At 43.9% G+C, this 17,297-nt stretch overlaps 2 protein-coding genes across 2 annotated transcripts in view; both read right to left on the bottom strand.

Annotated features, from left to right (window-relative positions):
* Positions 1–17,278, bottom strand: part of SDAD1 (SDA1 domain containing 1) — a 32,884-nt gene extending 15,606 nt beyond the window's left edge. The window contains exons 1-11 of the mRNA XM_043972766.1: positions 17,064–17,278; positions 10,481–10,585; positions 8,794–8,892; positions 7,988–8,098; positions 7,275–7,346; positions 7,092–7,192; positions 6,556–6,613; positions 5,114–5,188; positions 4,432–4,533; positions 2,438–2,507; positions 1,887–1,990 (exon numbers count right to left, since the gene is read on the bottom strand). Of these exons, the coding sequence (XP_043828701.1) occupies positions 1,887–1,990; positions 2,438–2,507; positions 4,432–4,533; positions 5,114–5,188; positions 6,556–6,613; positions 7,092–7,192; positions 7,275–7,346; positions 7,988–8,098; positions 8,794–8,892; positions 10,481–10,585; positions 17,064–17,153 (987 nt within the window). The 5' untranslated portion in view covers positions 17,154–17,278. The remainder of the gene's footprint in view (positions 1–1,886; positions 1,991–2,437; positions 2,508–4,431; positions 4,534–5,113; positions 5,189–6,555; positions 6,614–7,091; positions 7,193–7,274; positions 7,347–7,987; positions 8,099–8,793; positions 8,893–10,480; positions 10,586–17,063) is intronic.
* Positions 265–1,790, bottom strand: LOC122730911. The gene is made up of 3 exons (XM_043970463.1): positions 1,646–1,790; positions 1,266–1,345; positions 265–1,075 (listed from the first exon to the last, which is right to left on the bottom strand). Exons 1-3 carry the CDS (start codon positions 1,788–1,790, stop codon positions 404–406), a joined length of 897 nt encoding a protein of 298 aa, XP_043826398.1. The 3' UTR covers positions 265–403.
* Positions 17,279–17,297: the final 19 nt, after the last annotated feature.

Genomic DNA, 17,297 nt, shown 5'->3' with positions numbered 1-17,297 from the left:
TAGTACAAAAATACAGTGTGATGAAATGACTAGAAAGGATCTCTAGAAGGTGAGGCCTTGCTCAGACACGGCAATGGGGGAGGGGTTAGAGAAGGAGAACTGATTCAGAGTTTACTTAATTCCTGGAACAAACAGGGAAAATGAGAGAGAGGGAGGAAGGAAGGTCAAGGGCAGGGAACTAATATTCCCTGGTTTTCCTGTGGGCCCTGAGCCATGGACCAACCTTCCAGTTTTCCTTTGGAAACAGAAACAGATGGGCCGGTTTGCTCAAGGCCGATGTTCCTGCCCACACTTTCAATGCCCTTGTGAGTCAGGTGTGGAGGACAGGCCAGAAGGGATAAGAAGCTGAGCGGCCACACACGAGTGGCGAGGGCTCGTCCACAAGGCAACCCAATGCCCATTCTCAGCCCAAACAGTGACCAGCAAACACGCAAATCAGTGGAAAGGTGGTAGGGAAGGAGGGGAGGATTTTCTCAAGAGGACAGAGCCCTTTCCCAGAAGGGCAGGTCCTGCACTCCAGTGCAAGCTGTATTGCTTGGTATTTTCCATGAGAAGATTCCTCCCCACACTTTAATTTCGGTGCAGGAAGGGGTGAACTCCCAGCCCCATCACAGCTCATCTTCCAGAAGGAGTCCCCCCTCAGCTTTTCCTGGGCTTCCTTCATCCCCTCCACCACCTGCTCAGCATTAATGTAGAAGTACTTGTAGCTGGGGTTCCCTTTCTCGTTGATGATTTTGGGGCAGACCTGGCCACTGGGATCCAGGAAAAGGATTCTTGGAATATAACCATCATCGGGACTAAAGGTTTCATCCTTGGGTTCTTCTTCATCCTCAAGATTGACCATAATAAAATTGTGGGCAAGTTCTAAGATCTCCTTAGACTCTGCAAACAAGGGCTTTAAGGCTTTGCAGGTGCCACACCAGGACTTATGGATGATGACCATCAGGGGTAGCCCACTGGCAGCAGCCTCTTTCTTCCCATCTTCTAGTGTTCTCCAGTGAATGTGATCCCCAAAACCCTTTCCGAGCCCTTCGGCCGCGGACGCAGAGGCGACGAAGAGCAGAAGGCAGCAGTGCTAGCGGGGGCCCATGGCTGGGGGCGAGGACGGGCTGCCGCCGCCGCAGCCGCCACCTCCTCCTCCTCCTCCTCCCACCTTGGTATTCTTAAATTCCAATCTTTCTGGAGTGAAGGCCCCAAGACGCAGGTTCTAAGAATGAGTCCTCGTCAGTCAAGCTGGGCCTTGTACTTGGTAAAGAAGGTTGTACTGAGGGCCAAGTGTGGGCAAACCCAACGTCAGCCTTCTGAGCTTCTAACTCTGCCTGGCACACCCCGACAACCCGGCTCTCTAGAGAGAAAAGCTTTGATGCCCTTGTTCCCCAAGGACAGACTTTCTGATAAAGTGATTTCCCAAAATAACTCCTGGGGCTGAGCAGGCACTTCCCATCCAAAGACCATCCCCTCAGCTTCCTGCCTGTGTCCTCAGCTGCTGCTTGGTGCCTGATGCAAGGTCAAGGAGGATTGAGGCCTCCTGCCAAGAACCACTGGCATAAAATGTGTGTGTGTGTGGGTGATTGTGAAGCAGGCTCAGACCCCTGCTCTGTGTGACCCTAAGTCAACTCTTCTCCCTAGGCCTCAATTTCCTCACCTGTAAAATCTGGCTTCCAATCTAGGCTGGGAACGATCCCAGCGAGAGCCCCGTGAAGACTGTTCCTTTCCAGTGGCCCATTCTTCCTAAAATGCCCAGGACTACAGCTGTGTGGGGTCGCAGCGGGCTGGCTCCAAGATCCCATCATCAGGAGCCATCCCCCGTATCCTCTCCATCTGAGTCTGCTGAAATCCCAAACCCATTTCTCTTCCTCATATTGAAAAAAAAAAAAGCTTCAAACCTCATGAATTCCCACTAATCTGGAGATAAGGTCCATGAGCATCATCTTGACTTCAAATCTCTCTTTAGAATTCTCCAGCTGCTTCAGAAGTTTCTCTGCAAAATCTGTGAGACAGAGAAACACAGTCATGAGCCTCCTGGGCACGAAGGCCACATACCATGACTGAATGAGGCCAGGGGAAAGAGGGCCAAGACTATGCTTCAGATGCATTCCCGAGTCAGAATCCTGAAGCCAAGGCTCAGGAAAATGGAGTGACACGAAAGAGGCAGAAAGACACAGAATCCCCTATCTACGTGGCTATAGCATCTGAAAAAATAAAAATGATGTGCAGGGGAAGAGTACTCCAAACCAAGTCAAGCGATTTCGGAAGCGTAGGCTTTAACACACACAGCCAAGACTGACTGATTTGTGCTCCACTTAGGGGCAAATGTGTCTAGAAAGGGGAGGCACTCGGCAGAGAAACCATCAGCTCCCTCACTTTTGTGAGACGAGCCTGGTGGATTCCATGGGCCACATACAGTAACAGATCTGGAGGGCTGTATTTCAAATACCTTGGGGATCATGAATCAGATGAATGGCTGAGAAATTAAACACCTCTGGCTTCTTCTTCTTCTTTTGTTTCTGAAAGAAAACAAGATGGTTCTTACTCCCACGAATTAATCTGATACCAAAGCAACTTCAAAAGTATTGCTATTCAGGGCAGAGCCAACATCACTCCCTGATATTGAGTTCCAAATCATAAAACCCCCCAAACCTCCCTAAAAGGAACTACAGAAGGCTCCGCTCTGCTAAGACTTTGGGAAGGCAGACCTCCTGGATAGCCTACCTCCTGCCAAGACAAAGGCAGACCCAGAACATGAAGGTACCTAGACACCAGCAAAGAGGAGGCTGAAGCGAAACTCAGCAACTGCACTGGGAAAAAACACCTGGGGTGGGGAGGGGAGTAAGAAGGGAACGTGGAAAGAAATGGGGCAATTTTATTACTAACTGTAAATAAAAGCTAGTATATGCTCTCATAACTTTATATATCTTTAAAAAGCCAAATTATACATATGTCCACACTTTGTGTCTGTGTACATATGCATATGTGTGTATATATATATACATACACACACACACACATATAAATAAATATATACTTTTTTTTTTTTGCGGGGCAATGGGGGTTAAGTGACTTGCCAAGGGTCACACAGCTAGTAGGTGTCAAGTGTCTGAGGCCGGATTTGAACTCAGGTCCTCCTGAATCCAGGGCCGGTGCTTCATCCACTGCACCACCTAGCTGCCCCCCTCCCCCCCCCCCCCCCGACAATGGTTTCTAATTAAAGATTCTTTCTCATTCTACTTTGTACACTGAAAATATTCATGTTTGCTGATCATTTAGGTTCACACACACACACAAGAAATTAAACTGTAAACCACAGGTTTGTGGTTTTATATAAAATCTTTGACGCTGTCCTTATTTACATTATTTCCAGTTGTTGATGGAGAAGTTCATAACTTTAAAAAGCAAGATATACAATGTATCACAGGGAGTGGTGAGAAAAGTGCACATGGAGAACAAAATGGAAACAAATGATGATCAACAAACATTAAGCATGTATATGTGGTTTTGTATCAGATGATATAGAGCAGTCAGGTGGTACAATGGATAGAGCACTGGGCCTAGAATATGGGAGACTTCATGGGTTCAAATCTAGCCTCAAATTACTAGCTGTGTGACCTTTGACAAGTCACTTAACCCTGGTTTGTTTTTGGGTTTTTTTGGTGAGGCAATTGGGGTTAAGTGACTTGCCCAGGGTCACACAGCTAGTAAGTGTTAAGTGTCTGAGTTCGAATTTGAACTCAGGTACTCCTGAATCCAGAGCTGGTGCTCTATCCACACACTTAACCCTGTTTACCCCAGTTTTCTCATCTGTAAAATGAGTTGGAGAAGGCAATAGCAAACCACTCCAGTATCTTTGCCAAGAAAACCCCAAAAGGGATCACAGAGAGTCAGACATGACTGAAAAATGGCTGAACCAATCAAATGAATCAGACAGTATGCTCTGCTCTTCCTTAATTAGAAACACAGGTGTTCTTGGCCCAACAGGGATGGAAGGCCTATTTCACTGAAGTCATGGAATCTGGCTATAGTGGAATCATTTTTATTCATCAGAAAAGTTCAGATTTGCCCTAAGCCAATATACTGATTTTTTTTCTTTTACTCTCTCTAAAAAAAAAGATTTAAACATTTTTTCCATCTTCTTTTACTACAAAAAGAAATTTGTTTTAACCAATGTTTTGTTCTTTCTTTTTTTTTTTTGCAGGGCAATGAGGGTTAAGTGACTTGTCCAGGGTTACACAGCTAGTAAGTGTCAAGTGTCTGAGGCCAAATTTGAACTCAGGTCCTCCTGAATCCAGGACTGGTGCTCTATCCACTGCGCCACCTAGCTGCCCCTTAACCAATGTTTTGTAGTACGTGTTCTTTCCCCCAAACTCTGAGATGCTCCTTCTGCATCACTTTCACTACATATAAATGTCCCCTCGCACCCCAAGTTAGCCTTACCCTCAAGACTTTCATGGCCTTTTCCAACTTCTTTTTGTTTTTGGAGGTTTTCTTTCCTGTGTTATATTTAACAACCAGGTCTCTTGCTGTGGGCCCATCATCCTAAGGAAAAAGAAAATAGCAGTGTAAAGCTGAAAGCAAGAAACATCTCCAGAGAAGCGGCTACTGTCTCCTCTTCTCTAGCTTACCCTCCAACCCCCAGAGCAAATCCAGAATTCCCCTCCAAAGCTCTCAGGCTGAACGCTCTCTGCTTATCTCTCTTGATGCAGCCAACGTCACAACGCCCCCTCCACTACCCCCACCCCAAGTTATGGGGAATCCTGGTCAGGAACAATAGCTTCACACTCCAAAACAGAACCAAAGGAAGCCACATTTTACTGATCAGAAAGACAGCTGTTTGACATTCTAACCACACTACTGAAGATAAAGGACCGCTCTGTTAAAAGGCTCTCATACAAAGCCACCCTACAGCCATGACCCCACTGGTGATGGGCATTCTTCTGAAGGTGAATGTCACTTACACCGGTCAAAGGCTTAAAGCTTCATTGCCTAACTGGGCATAGAAGACAGACCCCTTTCAGACCGACGTGTCTTTAAAAATTCTGTTGAGACACGAACCTCAAAGGAAGCACTACAGATTATGTAGAATACAACTCAAAAAATGGAAAACACTTCAACAAACCTCAGATTCTGAATCACTGTCTTGTTTCTCATCTTCATCTTTGCCAAGGAAGAATTTTAAACCAGCAACTAGTATCTGAAGAGCAAAAACAAAGGGAAATACATTTGAGATAGTCCCATAAAACCTGAACAGCAAAGAGTCACTGAAGTAAAAAATGAGAGCAGAGAAAGTAACTGTAAGAATAACGTTATTAATAGTAATAACCATCGCAATAAGAGTTCAGCAAGATTCCACCTTACTTTTTAAAAACTTATCTTTCATTCCTACATCACTTTCATTTCCAGATATATTCCTTACTCCCTTCTCCTATCAGCTTGTTATCTCTTATAACAAAGAATGAAAAAACAGGGGGCAGCTAGGCGGCGCAGTGGATAAAGCACCAGCCCTGGATTCAGGAGGACCTGAGTTCAAATCTGGCCTCAGACACTTGACACTTACTAGCTGTGTGACCCTGGGCAAGTCACTTAACCCTCATTGCCCCCCACCCCCACCCCAAGCTTCCTCATTCATGGTCAAATCCAAGCTTTGAATAACCATATGAAAAAATGCTCCATATTACTAATAAACAGAGAAAAGGAAATGAAAGGTTGCTCCTCCTCACACGCCTGAAGCTGGCAAAGATGACAAAGAAGGAAAAAGACAAATGTTGAAGTTTCCTATCCTTATGGGAAAACTGTTAGTGGGGGTTTGAATTGGACTAGCCATTCTAGAAAAAAAAATCTGGGAAGATGCTCAAAAAGTTATTGAACTGGGGGTACCTTCTGAACTAGCAATACCATTACTAGGTCTATGCTCTAAAGAAATCCAAAAAGGAGGGGAAAAGCCTATTTTTTTTTCCTTCAAAATATAGCACTCATCAAAAAAGTAGAAACCAAAGGAAGTATTCATCACAATTGGGGAATGACTGAATGAAATATGGAATATGAATGTTATGGGATACATCTTAAATGACAAAAAAAGGTGAAACAGTAAGCCCCAGAGAGACTACAGAAGACTTGTATGAACTGATGCAGAGTACAACAGCTAGAACCATAAGACAATTCAATACATCATCATAAAAACAAACAACTTTGAAAGACTCAAGCACTCTGATCAAAAGGACCAGATATGATTCCAAAGGACTCCTCACAAAGTCCATCTTCACTCGGGGTGCAGACTGAGACATATATGTTTTTGAACACGGCCAATGTGGGAATCTGTCTTGTTTCACTATTTGTTATAAAGGCTCTGGCTTTTCTATTTGATTTTCCCCCACAAGGGTGGCAAGATAGAAAATAGTTAGTTGGAAAAAAAAGATTGTTAGCTGAAAAAAAATAAAACTAAATTTTAAAAGTAAGCTCCCCTTTCCAAACATCCCATATGCTTGAAACCCGGATGGAAAGGAGGCAACCCAAAAACCCACCAGAAGAATATTTCCTGCATAGTTTCATGTGGAGTCTCACCTTGGTGACTTTAGAAAAGCATGCAGTTGTGATCACATTGACAGTTTTGGTGTCATTCCTGTAAGAAAATATTTTATGTCAAAAACCACAGGGAGATTTTTCACTGAACTCTAGCAGGGCTTTCTTTCTCCTGCAAACAACTGGGACCCGAGAAACTGATTAGAGAGAAGAAGGTAGGGGTGTGTGTGTGTGCGTGCTTGTGTGTGTGCATGTGCGTGCGTGCGTGTGTGTGTTCAAAGTGAGAGGCTTGACACTGAGGGGTGCCCTGAAACAGGGACCAGTTCCCACGAGCTCCTTGTCTAAGATTAATTCTGACTTTAGGCTTTAGTCCTAAATTGCGATGTGTGTCAAGATTTTAGTGTTTCTACTTTCTGGCTTGATGAGGAACTAAACTGGAGGTCGGGAAGAGCTTGACATCATGAAAGAATGAGCTTCTCCATACATTCTGTGGGAGTGCTTGGTGATGTAACTGTCTCAAAGAGTAAGCTGGTGTGGGGGCAGAGAGGGACCTGATTTGTAAGATGCTCTCTCCTCACCAGATATTTCTCTTGTACAGCTCAATCATCACGTCCAGAGAGATCTTGGCAGCCGTGGCGTTGCTGTCTCTTAACATGGTATACATGAAGTTCTGCAGTGCCTTGAAGGGAGAGAGAAGCCCAGAGAGTCAAGACAGGCCAGCAGCCTTGGGCTTCACCAAAGGCCAAAAGCAGGATACTTACCACATTCACTTTATTGTTTTTGTGTTTGGCATTGATGTTCTTGATATCAGTCACAATGTGAACATACAAAGTCTGAGGAAAGAAAAATAACCATTCCCATTTAAAGGCCATAAGAACACATATGATTTTTTGACACATTCAATTGTAAGTATGTTGAAGGACTCAGGGATATCGTGTGTGTGTGTGTGTGTGTGTGTGTGTGTATGTGTGTGTGTGTGTCTTCATGACCCCAGTTGGGGTTTTCTTGGCAAAGATACCGGAGTGGTTTTGCCATTTCCTTCTCCAGCTCATTTTACAGTTGAGGAAATGGAGGCAAATAGGGTGAAGTGACTTGTCCAGGGACACACAGCTACTAAGTGTCTGGGACCACATTTGAACTCAGGTCTTCCTGACTCCAGGCTCGGCACTCTGTCCACCGCACCACCGAGCTGCCCCACAGTAACCATATGAAAGGGGAAAATAACACTCATTTACAGAACACAGACCAGCCTGAAGGCCTTGGCTATTTTTTTTAAGTGAGGCAATTGGGGTTAAGTGACTTGCCCAGGGTCACACAGCTAGTAAGTGTTAAGTGTCTGAGGTCGGATTTGAGCTCAGGTCCTCCTGACTCTAGGGCCGGTGCTCTCTCCACTGCACCCCTGAGCCGCCCCGAGCCTTGGCTATTCTCAGCAGACCATCTACCCCAAAGGCCGGCCGATCGCCACGCTCCCTACCTTTCGCAGAAGCTTGTCATGGCAACGCAGAAGCTCAAAGAACAGCTCCAATAAACTGGTTGGGTTGATGAGATTCCTGTTCCTGAGCAGCATCAAAGCTTTGCAAAACGTCTAAGGGAAGAGAGAGAGAGCAAACTCTGTTCTCACACTCGCATTCAAATTCGGCCCCAGCCCCTGGTGTGGCCAGCCCCAGGCCTGGGGGCAACGGGAAGACTGAGGAGCAAGATCCGGCCTCCAAGGCAGGGACCGGACAAGCAGCCGGCCGACACTGCTCTCTGCAGGCAACAAATGGTGGCCCCGATCTTTGAGAAAACAGCCCTGTTAGGACACAGCCTGAGGACAGACACACTGACAGAGGTTTTCAGGATGGACCAAAGAAAAGCAAGGAAACCCACGGGGAGGTTGCTGCCACAGTCTAGGTGAGAGAAATAAGGGCCTGAGTAAGGGGGACAACTGCAGCTGTGCCAGTAAGAGCAGCAGCCAGGGCCCCTGGCACCTGACTGAGGGAGGAAGCAGGAAGAAAGACGCTGCATCGGATGGATGTGATCTCGGCAGAGGATGCTGAGAGAGATGGGGCTGGGGGCTCGAGTTCTGATAAAGTGGCACAAAACTGTCCTTCTGGGATTTAACGGGAGCTGCGTCATTGCACTCCAAACTCCCATGGGGCCTCCTACCCTCAGTCTTAAGATCAACACAGACAGTCCCCTTTTTCAGAAATTCAGATTAGGCTAAAAAAAATTTTTTAAAAGCCCAAGAAGAAATTTAAAAAACAACAACAACTTTATTAATCCAAGCCCTGATCTCACCATTCGAAGACCTGCATCCAAGACCGTGTGGTTGTAAGAAAGAAGTTCCTTCAGCTGTTGGGGGAAGTTAACCAGATGCTCTGGATAACAGTGGCCGACCTGTAACAAAGCAGACTCTCCTGAATCTCAGGTCAGCGTGGGGTGGGTCTTAAAGCTACATTTTGCAAAAACACCAACCGAAGTCAACCACCTTTGTCACTATTCATTGGCTGCCTTTTGTCTTCATTCTTACTCCTTTTCCTACACCCTATCTCCACATCTCTTCTAGCACTGCCTCATCTAATGCTTCCAGGGTCTATAAATTCACCCTTTGGCAGATGAAGTCCTCATGCTCTTTCTACAATTCAGTAAATGACTTTAATTGCTCTAGCCAAAAATTTCATCATGCAAACAGCCAACCTTGTACCACTCTCTGGTTGGTACATCCAACGGCTCAGAGTTTTTATTGTGGAAAACAATCTCTGCAAGACTGTCTGGTTCAGGCCAGACCATTGGATTTTTATATCATAACCAAAAAGAGGAAGGGGAACATCAGAATGTCTAAAGAGTACTGAAATGGGGACATCTCGAGGGGTGCTTGAAGCCAATGATGGGTCACTGTTGCTAAGGCAAGGACAAGCATTCCAGGGTCATCTAAACTCAATTTTCTCTCTCTCTCTCTTTCCTTCCTTCCTTCCCTCTCTCTCTCCCTCCTTCCTTTCTGTTGTTCTCTTCATTACAATGAAATGTTTACTGGATCATCTCAAAAACAAATTTAATTTCTGTGCCTTCATTCAATGATCATTAAGATTTATTTTTTTTTTAAACAGGAATGGCAGTTACATCAGGTTAGTTTTCAAACAAAATGCCTGTCATTTTGCTTAGGTCTAAATAATCATGGCTGACACCTTTGCTTTACAATGGTTTACATACTTTCCAAATGTCTCCCCTGTTTCTATGAAGAGTCTTATTCTGTTTCAAACGTACACCTCTTAATATCTTAAGCACAACTTTCAATGGAGCCCCTTTGGTGAATCGGAGTAACACTTTCCTGATCACGTGGCACAATCTGTGGTCCCTACAGGCAGATGCAAGGAAGATAAAGTGCAGCAGGTCCTCTCTAATGGAGAGCAGTTTTTAAAAGGAAATAACTTTAGCTAAGCTGGCTTCTACACTGGTAAGTGGCCTCTAGGATCTGAGCTAAGGTAGGCTGGTCCTGGGACAAGACACAGCAGGTTGGTGTTCAAAGGCTTGTCTGCCTCCAAGGGTGTGTGTTTCTTTGGCATGACCTTTGAGAACTGTGGATGGGTCACCCCTTCTAGATAATCCTGGGACATGAGTAAGAGCCTAACTTTCTTGTGATCCACAAGATCTCCCCAGAAGAAAATGTAAAGCAAGAATGTTTTGATTTGGCATGCTCTATAACAAAGTGCTCCACTAAAGTTTCCAGAGATATGAGAAGCATCAATGAAGTCAATGAAATGAACAACAGTTTAGGGAAGATCGTCTAGACTGGTTTCTATTGCAGTTATCAAGAGACAACTGAGATGAGGGTACTCTTGTATGAAGCTGAAAAAAAGCATGTCATTTTTAAGCGTAGGCCCAGCTACCAGTACAATTTCGAAGCCATGCACAGGAAAAAAATATTTCGTGGGTTAGACATCTCTAAGGGATACAACAAATGTGTCTTCAAGGGGAGTCATCTTACCTGGGCCAAGAACATCACTAATTCAGCCAGTTCTTTGCTGGGTTTATTTGGTTGTAATTTGAAAATCTCCACATTGGACTTGTAGTGATTATACTGCTGCATAAACTGTAGAAAAATAACATGTACAGACCCATGAAATGCCATCACAGTATCAGAAAAAATACCCGACATGTTTTACTATAAAAAGAAAACTAGAGCAAAATGATCTGGAATCACTCCGCATTCTCTTTCTTTAAAGTTCTTATGTTTGTTGTCTTCACATTTAAAGGCAAATTTTATGTAAGCAATATAATAGAATGTTTCTTTAGAAGTCCCAGGAGTTTTTAAACTCTCTCCAAGACAGCAATGATCATTAATTGCCTCTCTTTGGGCTCAGACATTCAACCAGTTAGGAATCTATATAACTCAGGGGTTCTAAGCCAATGTTAAAGCACTATATAAATGCTGGATATGTTATTCTTCTTAACCTTAAAAAAAAGTCATGGATCCTTTAACAGTCTGGTGAAGCCTGGGATCCTTTGTGAGGATAATGGTTTTAAATAAATAAAATGAAATACATAGGGTCACAAAGAAAGCCAATCATATTGAAATACAATTATCAAAATATTTCAAAACAAAACACACACGTTCACAGACACAGATTAAAACCACCTGAAAATGTACTATCATCCAGCCCACAAATCTCCATCTTACTGCTAAGACTATCAAGAGATATTTTATCAAACACCTTACTAGAACATACCTAAGTGAGATCATGCATATAGTATTTGCTTGATCCCTGAATAATATGGTCACAAAAGGAAATGAAGGGGGCAGCTAGGTGGTACAGTGGATAGAGTACTGGCTCTGAAGTCCGGAGGACCTGAGTTCAAATCCAGCCTCAGAAACTTGATACTAGCTGTGTGACTCTGGGCAAGTCACTTAATGCCATCTGCCTCATTGAAGGGGAAAAAAAAAAGGAAATGAGGTACTCTGGCTTGACTCCTTCTTGAAGAGCCTACACGCATCTCATTTGCAATCACTGCCATTTCCTCTGTTAAGTGTCTCTGTCCAAAAGCACAAGTTATCCCTTTTGGCCTCATTGTTTATGTCGATAGTACCACCACTCATCCAGTCTCTTGGGTTTGAAATCTCAGTGTTATTTTGGACGCTTACCAATACGCCGGTCTTTTGACTATTCTCTTGTCAATCTGCTCTCCTTTCTTCCCCTTGACACCACTCTATTATAGACCTTACTTCCACCTGCCTGGACTAATTTACAAGAACCCTTCCATCCCAATCAATCCATTCTTCAGACAGCTGCCTGGCGAACCTCTCTTTACACTTCTGGTCATGTTATTGCTTTGCCCCAGAACTACCCATAGCCTCTGACTGTTGACTAAACAAAGTTCAAACGCTACACTTGCCAGATGAGATTACTTACTACCATTATACTTGTGTCATGTTTCTCCTTGTTCCTTTCTCATGTTACTTCTAGTGCCACCCCCCCCCCTATACCATAGCACTTTGTACCTCTCTAACCCACTCATCAGGTATTCTTTGGTATTATATTCATTTGCCATGAAAAACAAATGCAGATATACACCACGATTTCAGAAGCAAAAAAAATTACAAGTGACCCAAAAGGCAATGGAAAGAAGCAAGGCGTGAATATGTAATTTGCAACACATTACCAATACCGACTGAACTACAAAAGTGACATAAAAGACTTTGTGGAGAGCATCTGTGCCCTTGTAGTCATGTAGCAAGAGTGAAAAATATAGGCTGTGTGACTGATAATCACATAATATTAAACAAACCAGAAGGTCTCCAGGACAAAGGACAGATCCACACTGGCGGCTTTCAATAAAGAGCAGGACAAGAATGAGAAGAAAGGAGCCCCCACTCTCCCTGGAGAACAGCTGAAAAAGACCACGTCCCTTTACGAATCCCCCCCTTAGGACAGGTACAGTGTCACTTCTGTACTTCATGCTCTGTACAGAGTAAACACTCAATAATGTTTAATGAATTGCATTTTTGAACAAAACTGTAGAGCAAAAGACCATTAGGTTACTGGGAGGGAGGGGGAAGGAGAGAGAAGAGGATCCCATTTTAAAAACCTACAAACTGTAAAACAATGAGGTGAGTTGGGCTGGAGTAAGTCAAGGTATCTGAGTGTGACTTATGAGTAAATAATAAAGAGGAAAAATCTGGGGAGAAAAAGGGAAATGTTTTTAAAAACCATTTCCCCCTAGTCTTTCATATGTCCATACCAAGGATGGTAATTTTATGAACAAACCAAGTTAACAGAGAAGCTAACAAAATGATTTTAGGGCCATAATGAACTAGTGCTTAAAAAAAAAAAAGTACCGCATCTATTCCAATTCTCCCCCAAAGTTTCTGTGTTTTTCAATGTTTCTAGAAATTGTCTCACCAGGTGAGCTTGATTCACTTTACAATGCTGTTCTCCTGGAAACTTACTTTAATCAACATCCTAAGAACGTGATCTCTAGACTGCAATTGTATAGGATTTTAAGTTTGCGTTTTTTCCTGTTTGTTTTAAAGGTTTTTTCTTCAAGTTGAAAGAGCAAGGGCTACTTACTCACCAGCCTGATCCCTGGCCTCCCAAGGTGCTGGGATCCCAGGTGTGAACTACCACACCTGGCTCAGTATTTTAGTTTTCAAAGAGTTTACATGTACAATATTTTCTTTGACCCTCACACTATCAAATGGAATGAGCAGGGGATATTACTTACCCTAGTTTCCAAATTAAGAAAGTGAAGTTCAAAGGATAATGGACTAAAAAGTGACAAAAATCAGGTCTTCTTGACTTTCAGGGCAAACCAATTCAGAACACACCACAAGGCTTATCTTCATGAGAAGCAGATTTGGTGCCCGTGGAGAAAGTCCTGGACCTCAAGTCTGAAGGACCTGAGTTCAACTCCTGTCACAGATACTAGCTTTATGACCTTGGGCAAATCTAACCACTTAGTTATTGTTCAGACCTTTCAGTCATGTCTGATTTTTTGTGACCCTATTTGGGGTTTTCTTGGTAAAGACAGTGAAATGGTTTGCCATTTCCTTCTCAAGCTCATTTGACAGATGAAGAAATTGAGGGAAACAGGGTTAAGTGACTTGCCCAGGGTCACACAGTTTAGGAAGTGTCTGGAGCCAGATTTGAATTCAAGAAGATGAGTCTTCCTGACTACAGACCTGGCACTCTATTCACTGTACCACTTAGCTGCCCCCTTGCTTGTTTTTTAATCTCCAGTAGTGTGTGAATTATTTAGGATAGGTGAGGTTTTTTGTATGATTTCATTCTGTGACAGCAATGGTCAAGTTTGTGTTTCTGCAGACACCGGGTTCATTGAGAACATCTGATCTTGACCCAGCTGGTTTCCCGACTTTTAATTAGTTCTGTCCGCTGAGTGCTGGACTTTGTGGTACTCATATATGTCACGGCTCTCTTGCTGGGTTTCAAATTCTGTGCTTTTCAAGAATGGTTATTACTCCAAGGAAAAGTGTAGAAGTGGCAGGTCTTAAAAGAGCACAAGTCAAGAACCGTTACAGCTATTGGTGTGGGGAAATCAGGAGTTTCAAGGGTGATTCAAGGCCATAATAAAAATAGGATCAGCCAAACAAAAAATGCAAAGGCAAGTTAAAGGGGGAAAAATGCCAAGAAGCTGCAAAATAGCCTAATTAATCCTCAGAAAATAAGCAAAGGCCTTGAGAAGGACCTACATGATAGAGGGGTTATTATAGCTTCTCCAAGGGAACTGAGGCTGTTTGAAGTTGGAAGAACATTAAGAAAATCAATAAAACAATTTTTTTTAAAATGCTTTTCACAAGCAAGACAAACACAAAGACTGAAATACTAGAGATTGGGGGGAAAAGGTAATATTTACTTATGAAACTTATTTTTTCCAAGAAGAAGAAATCTTGCCAGAAGAAATCTAGGTAAGCCTGTAAAATCTAAGTGTCTTCATCACACTGTATAGTGTATGGGTCAATAAAATTTGATAATTACTTCTTTGTAGTATAGTTTGGCATCTGGTACTTCTTGGCCCCCATATCTTTTCATTAACTTCTCTTAAGATTCTTTTTTCCCCTACCAAATGAATTTCATTATTATTTTATCTAGCTCTATTAAATAATCATTTGGTAGTTTGATGTCCATGGAACTGAGTAAATCACTTAGGTAAAATGGCTACTTTTAGTATATTGGTTTGGCTTACCCACGAGCAATCGATATTTTTTCAATTATTTAGGTCTATCTATTTCTCTAAAGAGTTGTTTGCATCTATATAGTTCTTATGTGTATCTCAGAAGGTAAACTCTCAACTATTTTATACATTCTGTATTCATTTTACATGGAGTTTATCTCTTCCTGCTGGGTTTTATTAATATTTAGAAATGCTGATGATTTGTGTGGATTTATATTTGATTACTTTACTCTTTTGGGGACAAGAGTGGGAAATCCAAACTACTCTGCTGTGAGGACTAACGGAGGTTTGAATGTAAAGCACAACTTAAAAGTACTGCATACTTCAACGGATGTATTGGGACACAAGACAACTCATCTGTGATTTCTGTCCGTGTCTCCCATGGATCCTCCATCCATCTTTACTGGAGACCTTCCTCCAGGTCATCTCACATTTCTCAGGAAGTGAAATCATTTGCAGAACACACCTGTTCTCCATCAGATCTCAACACACAGGGCTGGTCTACTGACGACCTTTTCCAACCACACATTTTGGGGGACGCCTCTTATGTACTTTCTTGCATGTAGAGTCTCACTGGAAACATACTAGAGCTTATGTGATCCCACCAGGCATCTCTTCTGGACCACCTGGAGCTGTGATTTCTAAGAGATGGTTGCGTTCCCAGATGTGACACCAAAAGCAGAACAATTGTGTTCAAAGGAAAAGACGAGTCTTTGCACCAAAGGGCAGCTGAGATCACAGGATCTTAGCTTTAGATCTGGAAGAGACCTTAGGGGCACTGAATCCACTATCTTCATTTCACTGATGAAGAAACTGAGGCCCAGAGGAGTAAGTGACTTGCCCCAAGTCACTTATAAGTCACACAGATATGATAGGATTTGAAACGTAGGTCTCTCTGACTCCAAGTTCAGGGCCCTATCCACCATACCACACTGAATGAATAAAATTTATGTATTAAGTTCATAATATATGCTAAGTGCCTGGGTCATAAGTACAAAAAGCAAGGATTCTGTCTCAAAAAAAATTGGAATTATCAAAAACGAGGTGCCATTTCTGAAGTGCATTCCAGCCTACTCTTTTCTATGGCTTATTGTAATCTGGATATCCCCCAACACCTCTACTTCAAAACATCTAAAACTTAACTTTGGTTAGCATAGTCTAAGACAGCCCCTCCTCGATTTTCACGCAGGCTCCTCCTTGACATCTGGGGGGCCAGCCAAAGAAAATCTCATCTCTCTTCTACAGGACAGTCCTTTGGACACTGGTCCTGTCCCTCTTCCTTTGAGAGTAAAGCCGGGGCTATTTTATCCTTCCCTTACATCTACACCCCCACCCACAGGGTCTAGCCGTGATCAGAATATCCAGAGGCTTATTAAATATTTGCTGAATACCGTTAACTCGGAGAAATACAGGGAATCGGGGAGTCAGATCTAGAGTTGTGCGACTTTGGACAAGTCGTTTTCATCTTCTTGGACCTCAGTTTCCTCATTTGTAAAATAAGGGGGCTGACTTCTATGAGCTTCATAACCTGAGTAAAGTGAGAGATATTGCGAAATATATTTCAATCTATTCCATATAATTGGCTTTTTTGGCAATCCTAGGTACTTGACTGTATGGCTTTTTTTTTTTTTAAGTGAGGCAGTTGGGGTTAAGTGACTTGCCCAGGGTCACACAGCTAGTAAGTGTTAAGTGTCTGAGGCCAGATTTGAACTCAGGTCCTCCTGATTCCAGGGCCGGTGCTCTATCCACTGCGCCACCTCGCTGCCCCGACTGTATACCTTTTAAAAACGTGATTCTGTGAAAGGCGTTCACTAGACTGTGAAAAGGATTCTTAACATAAAGAGGTAAAGCAGCGTCTAGTTTTTCTTTGCATCTCCCAAGGCCAGGCACAAAGCAGACACTTAATGAATGCTTGTCGACTGACTGCATTTACTTTTGTGTGGGGGTGTGGATAGGAAGTAGACAAGAAAACGGGAGTCAGGGAGCCCGGTTCCAGTCCTACCTCAGATGCGTATCTGTGTGTGACTCTGGGGAAGTCACTTAACCAACCTGAGCCTCAGTTTTCTCACCTGCCAAAGGAGGGGAGTTAAGCCAGGCGGCGTCAAGTTTCCCCTTAGCTCTAGATCCAGACTCTTGGGATTTCCTCTGCCCTGAGTTTACTAAGTGTTGGGGGGGCTCTTTCGCAGTTTGTGTCCGCACCCCCGGCTCCCCGCACACCGTGGGAAGCGGATACACGCCAGCCACGTGACGCCGCGGCCGCCGGCGCGGAGCCGACCGGGGGGAGAGAGGCACGGGCTGGGGACGAAGCGTCTTTCTCCAGGAGGGACCCCGGCGTCCTCCCTCCCTTCCCCGGCCCCGAGGCCCCGGGTCTCCGGACCCACCTCCTCCACGTAGGCTGAGGGGTCCCGCTTGATCAGGTTCTGCAGCTGCGGCAGATTGCTGGGCAGCTTGTTGTTGTTTCTTCCGGACATGGCGGCGGCCGGTGAGATCCGTCCTCCTCGTTCTCGGACCGAAACCGGCTCTTCACTGAGCCGGACCCGAAGCTTCACTTCCGGCAACCCTTGCCACCGTCAGCTCCGGCCCGGAAAAAGCACGTGGGGAAAACTGTGGGCGGC

The sequence above is a fragment of the Dromiciops gliroides genome, chromosome 6 (genome assembly GCF_019393635.1).
Source record: "Dromiciops gliroides isolate mDroGli1 chromosome 6, mDroGli1.pri, whole genome shotgun sequence".
In the NCBI taxonomy this organism is placed as follows: domain Eukaryota; kingdom Metazoa; phylum Chordata; class Mammalia; order Microbiotheria; family Microbiotheriidae; genus Dromiciops; species Dromiciops gliroides.
Note: the sequence above shows the minus strand (reverse complement) of the source record. Positions and strands in the feature narration are given on the sequence as shown.

Coding starts and splice junctions, on each gene's coding strand:
- LOC122730911 (XM_043970463.1), bottom strand. CDS start 1,790: ATGGGATCTTGGAGCCAGCCCGCTGCGACCCCACACAGCTGTAGTCCT. Junction 1,346..1,645: donor TTGGAAGCCAGATTTTACAG/GTGAGGAAATTG, acceptor TTTTCTCTCTAG/AGAGCCGGGTTGTCGGGGTG. Junction 1,076..1,265: donor TTGCCCACACTTGGCCCTCA/GTACAACCTTCT, acceptor GGCCCCCGCTAG/CACTGCTGCCTTCTGCTCTT.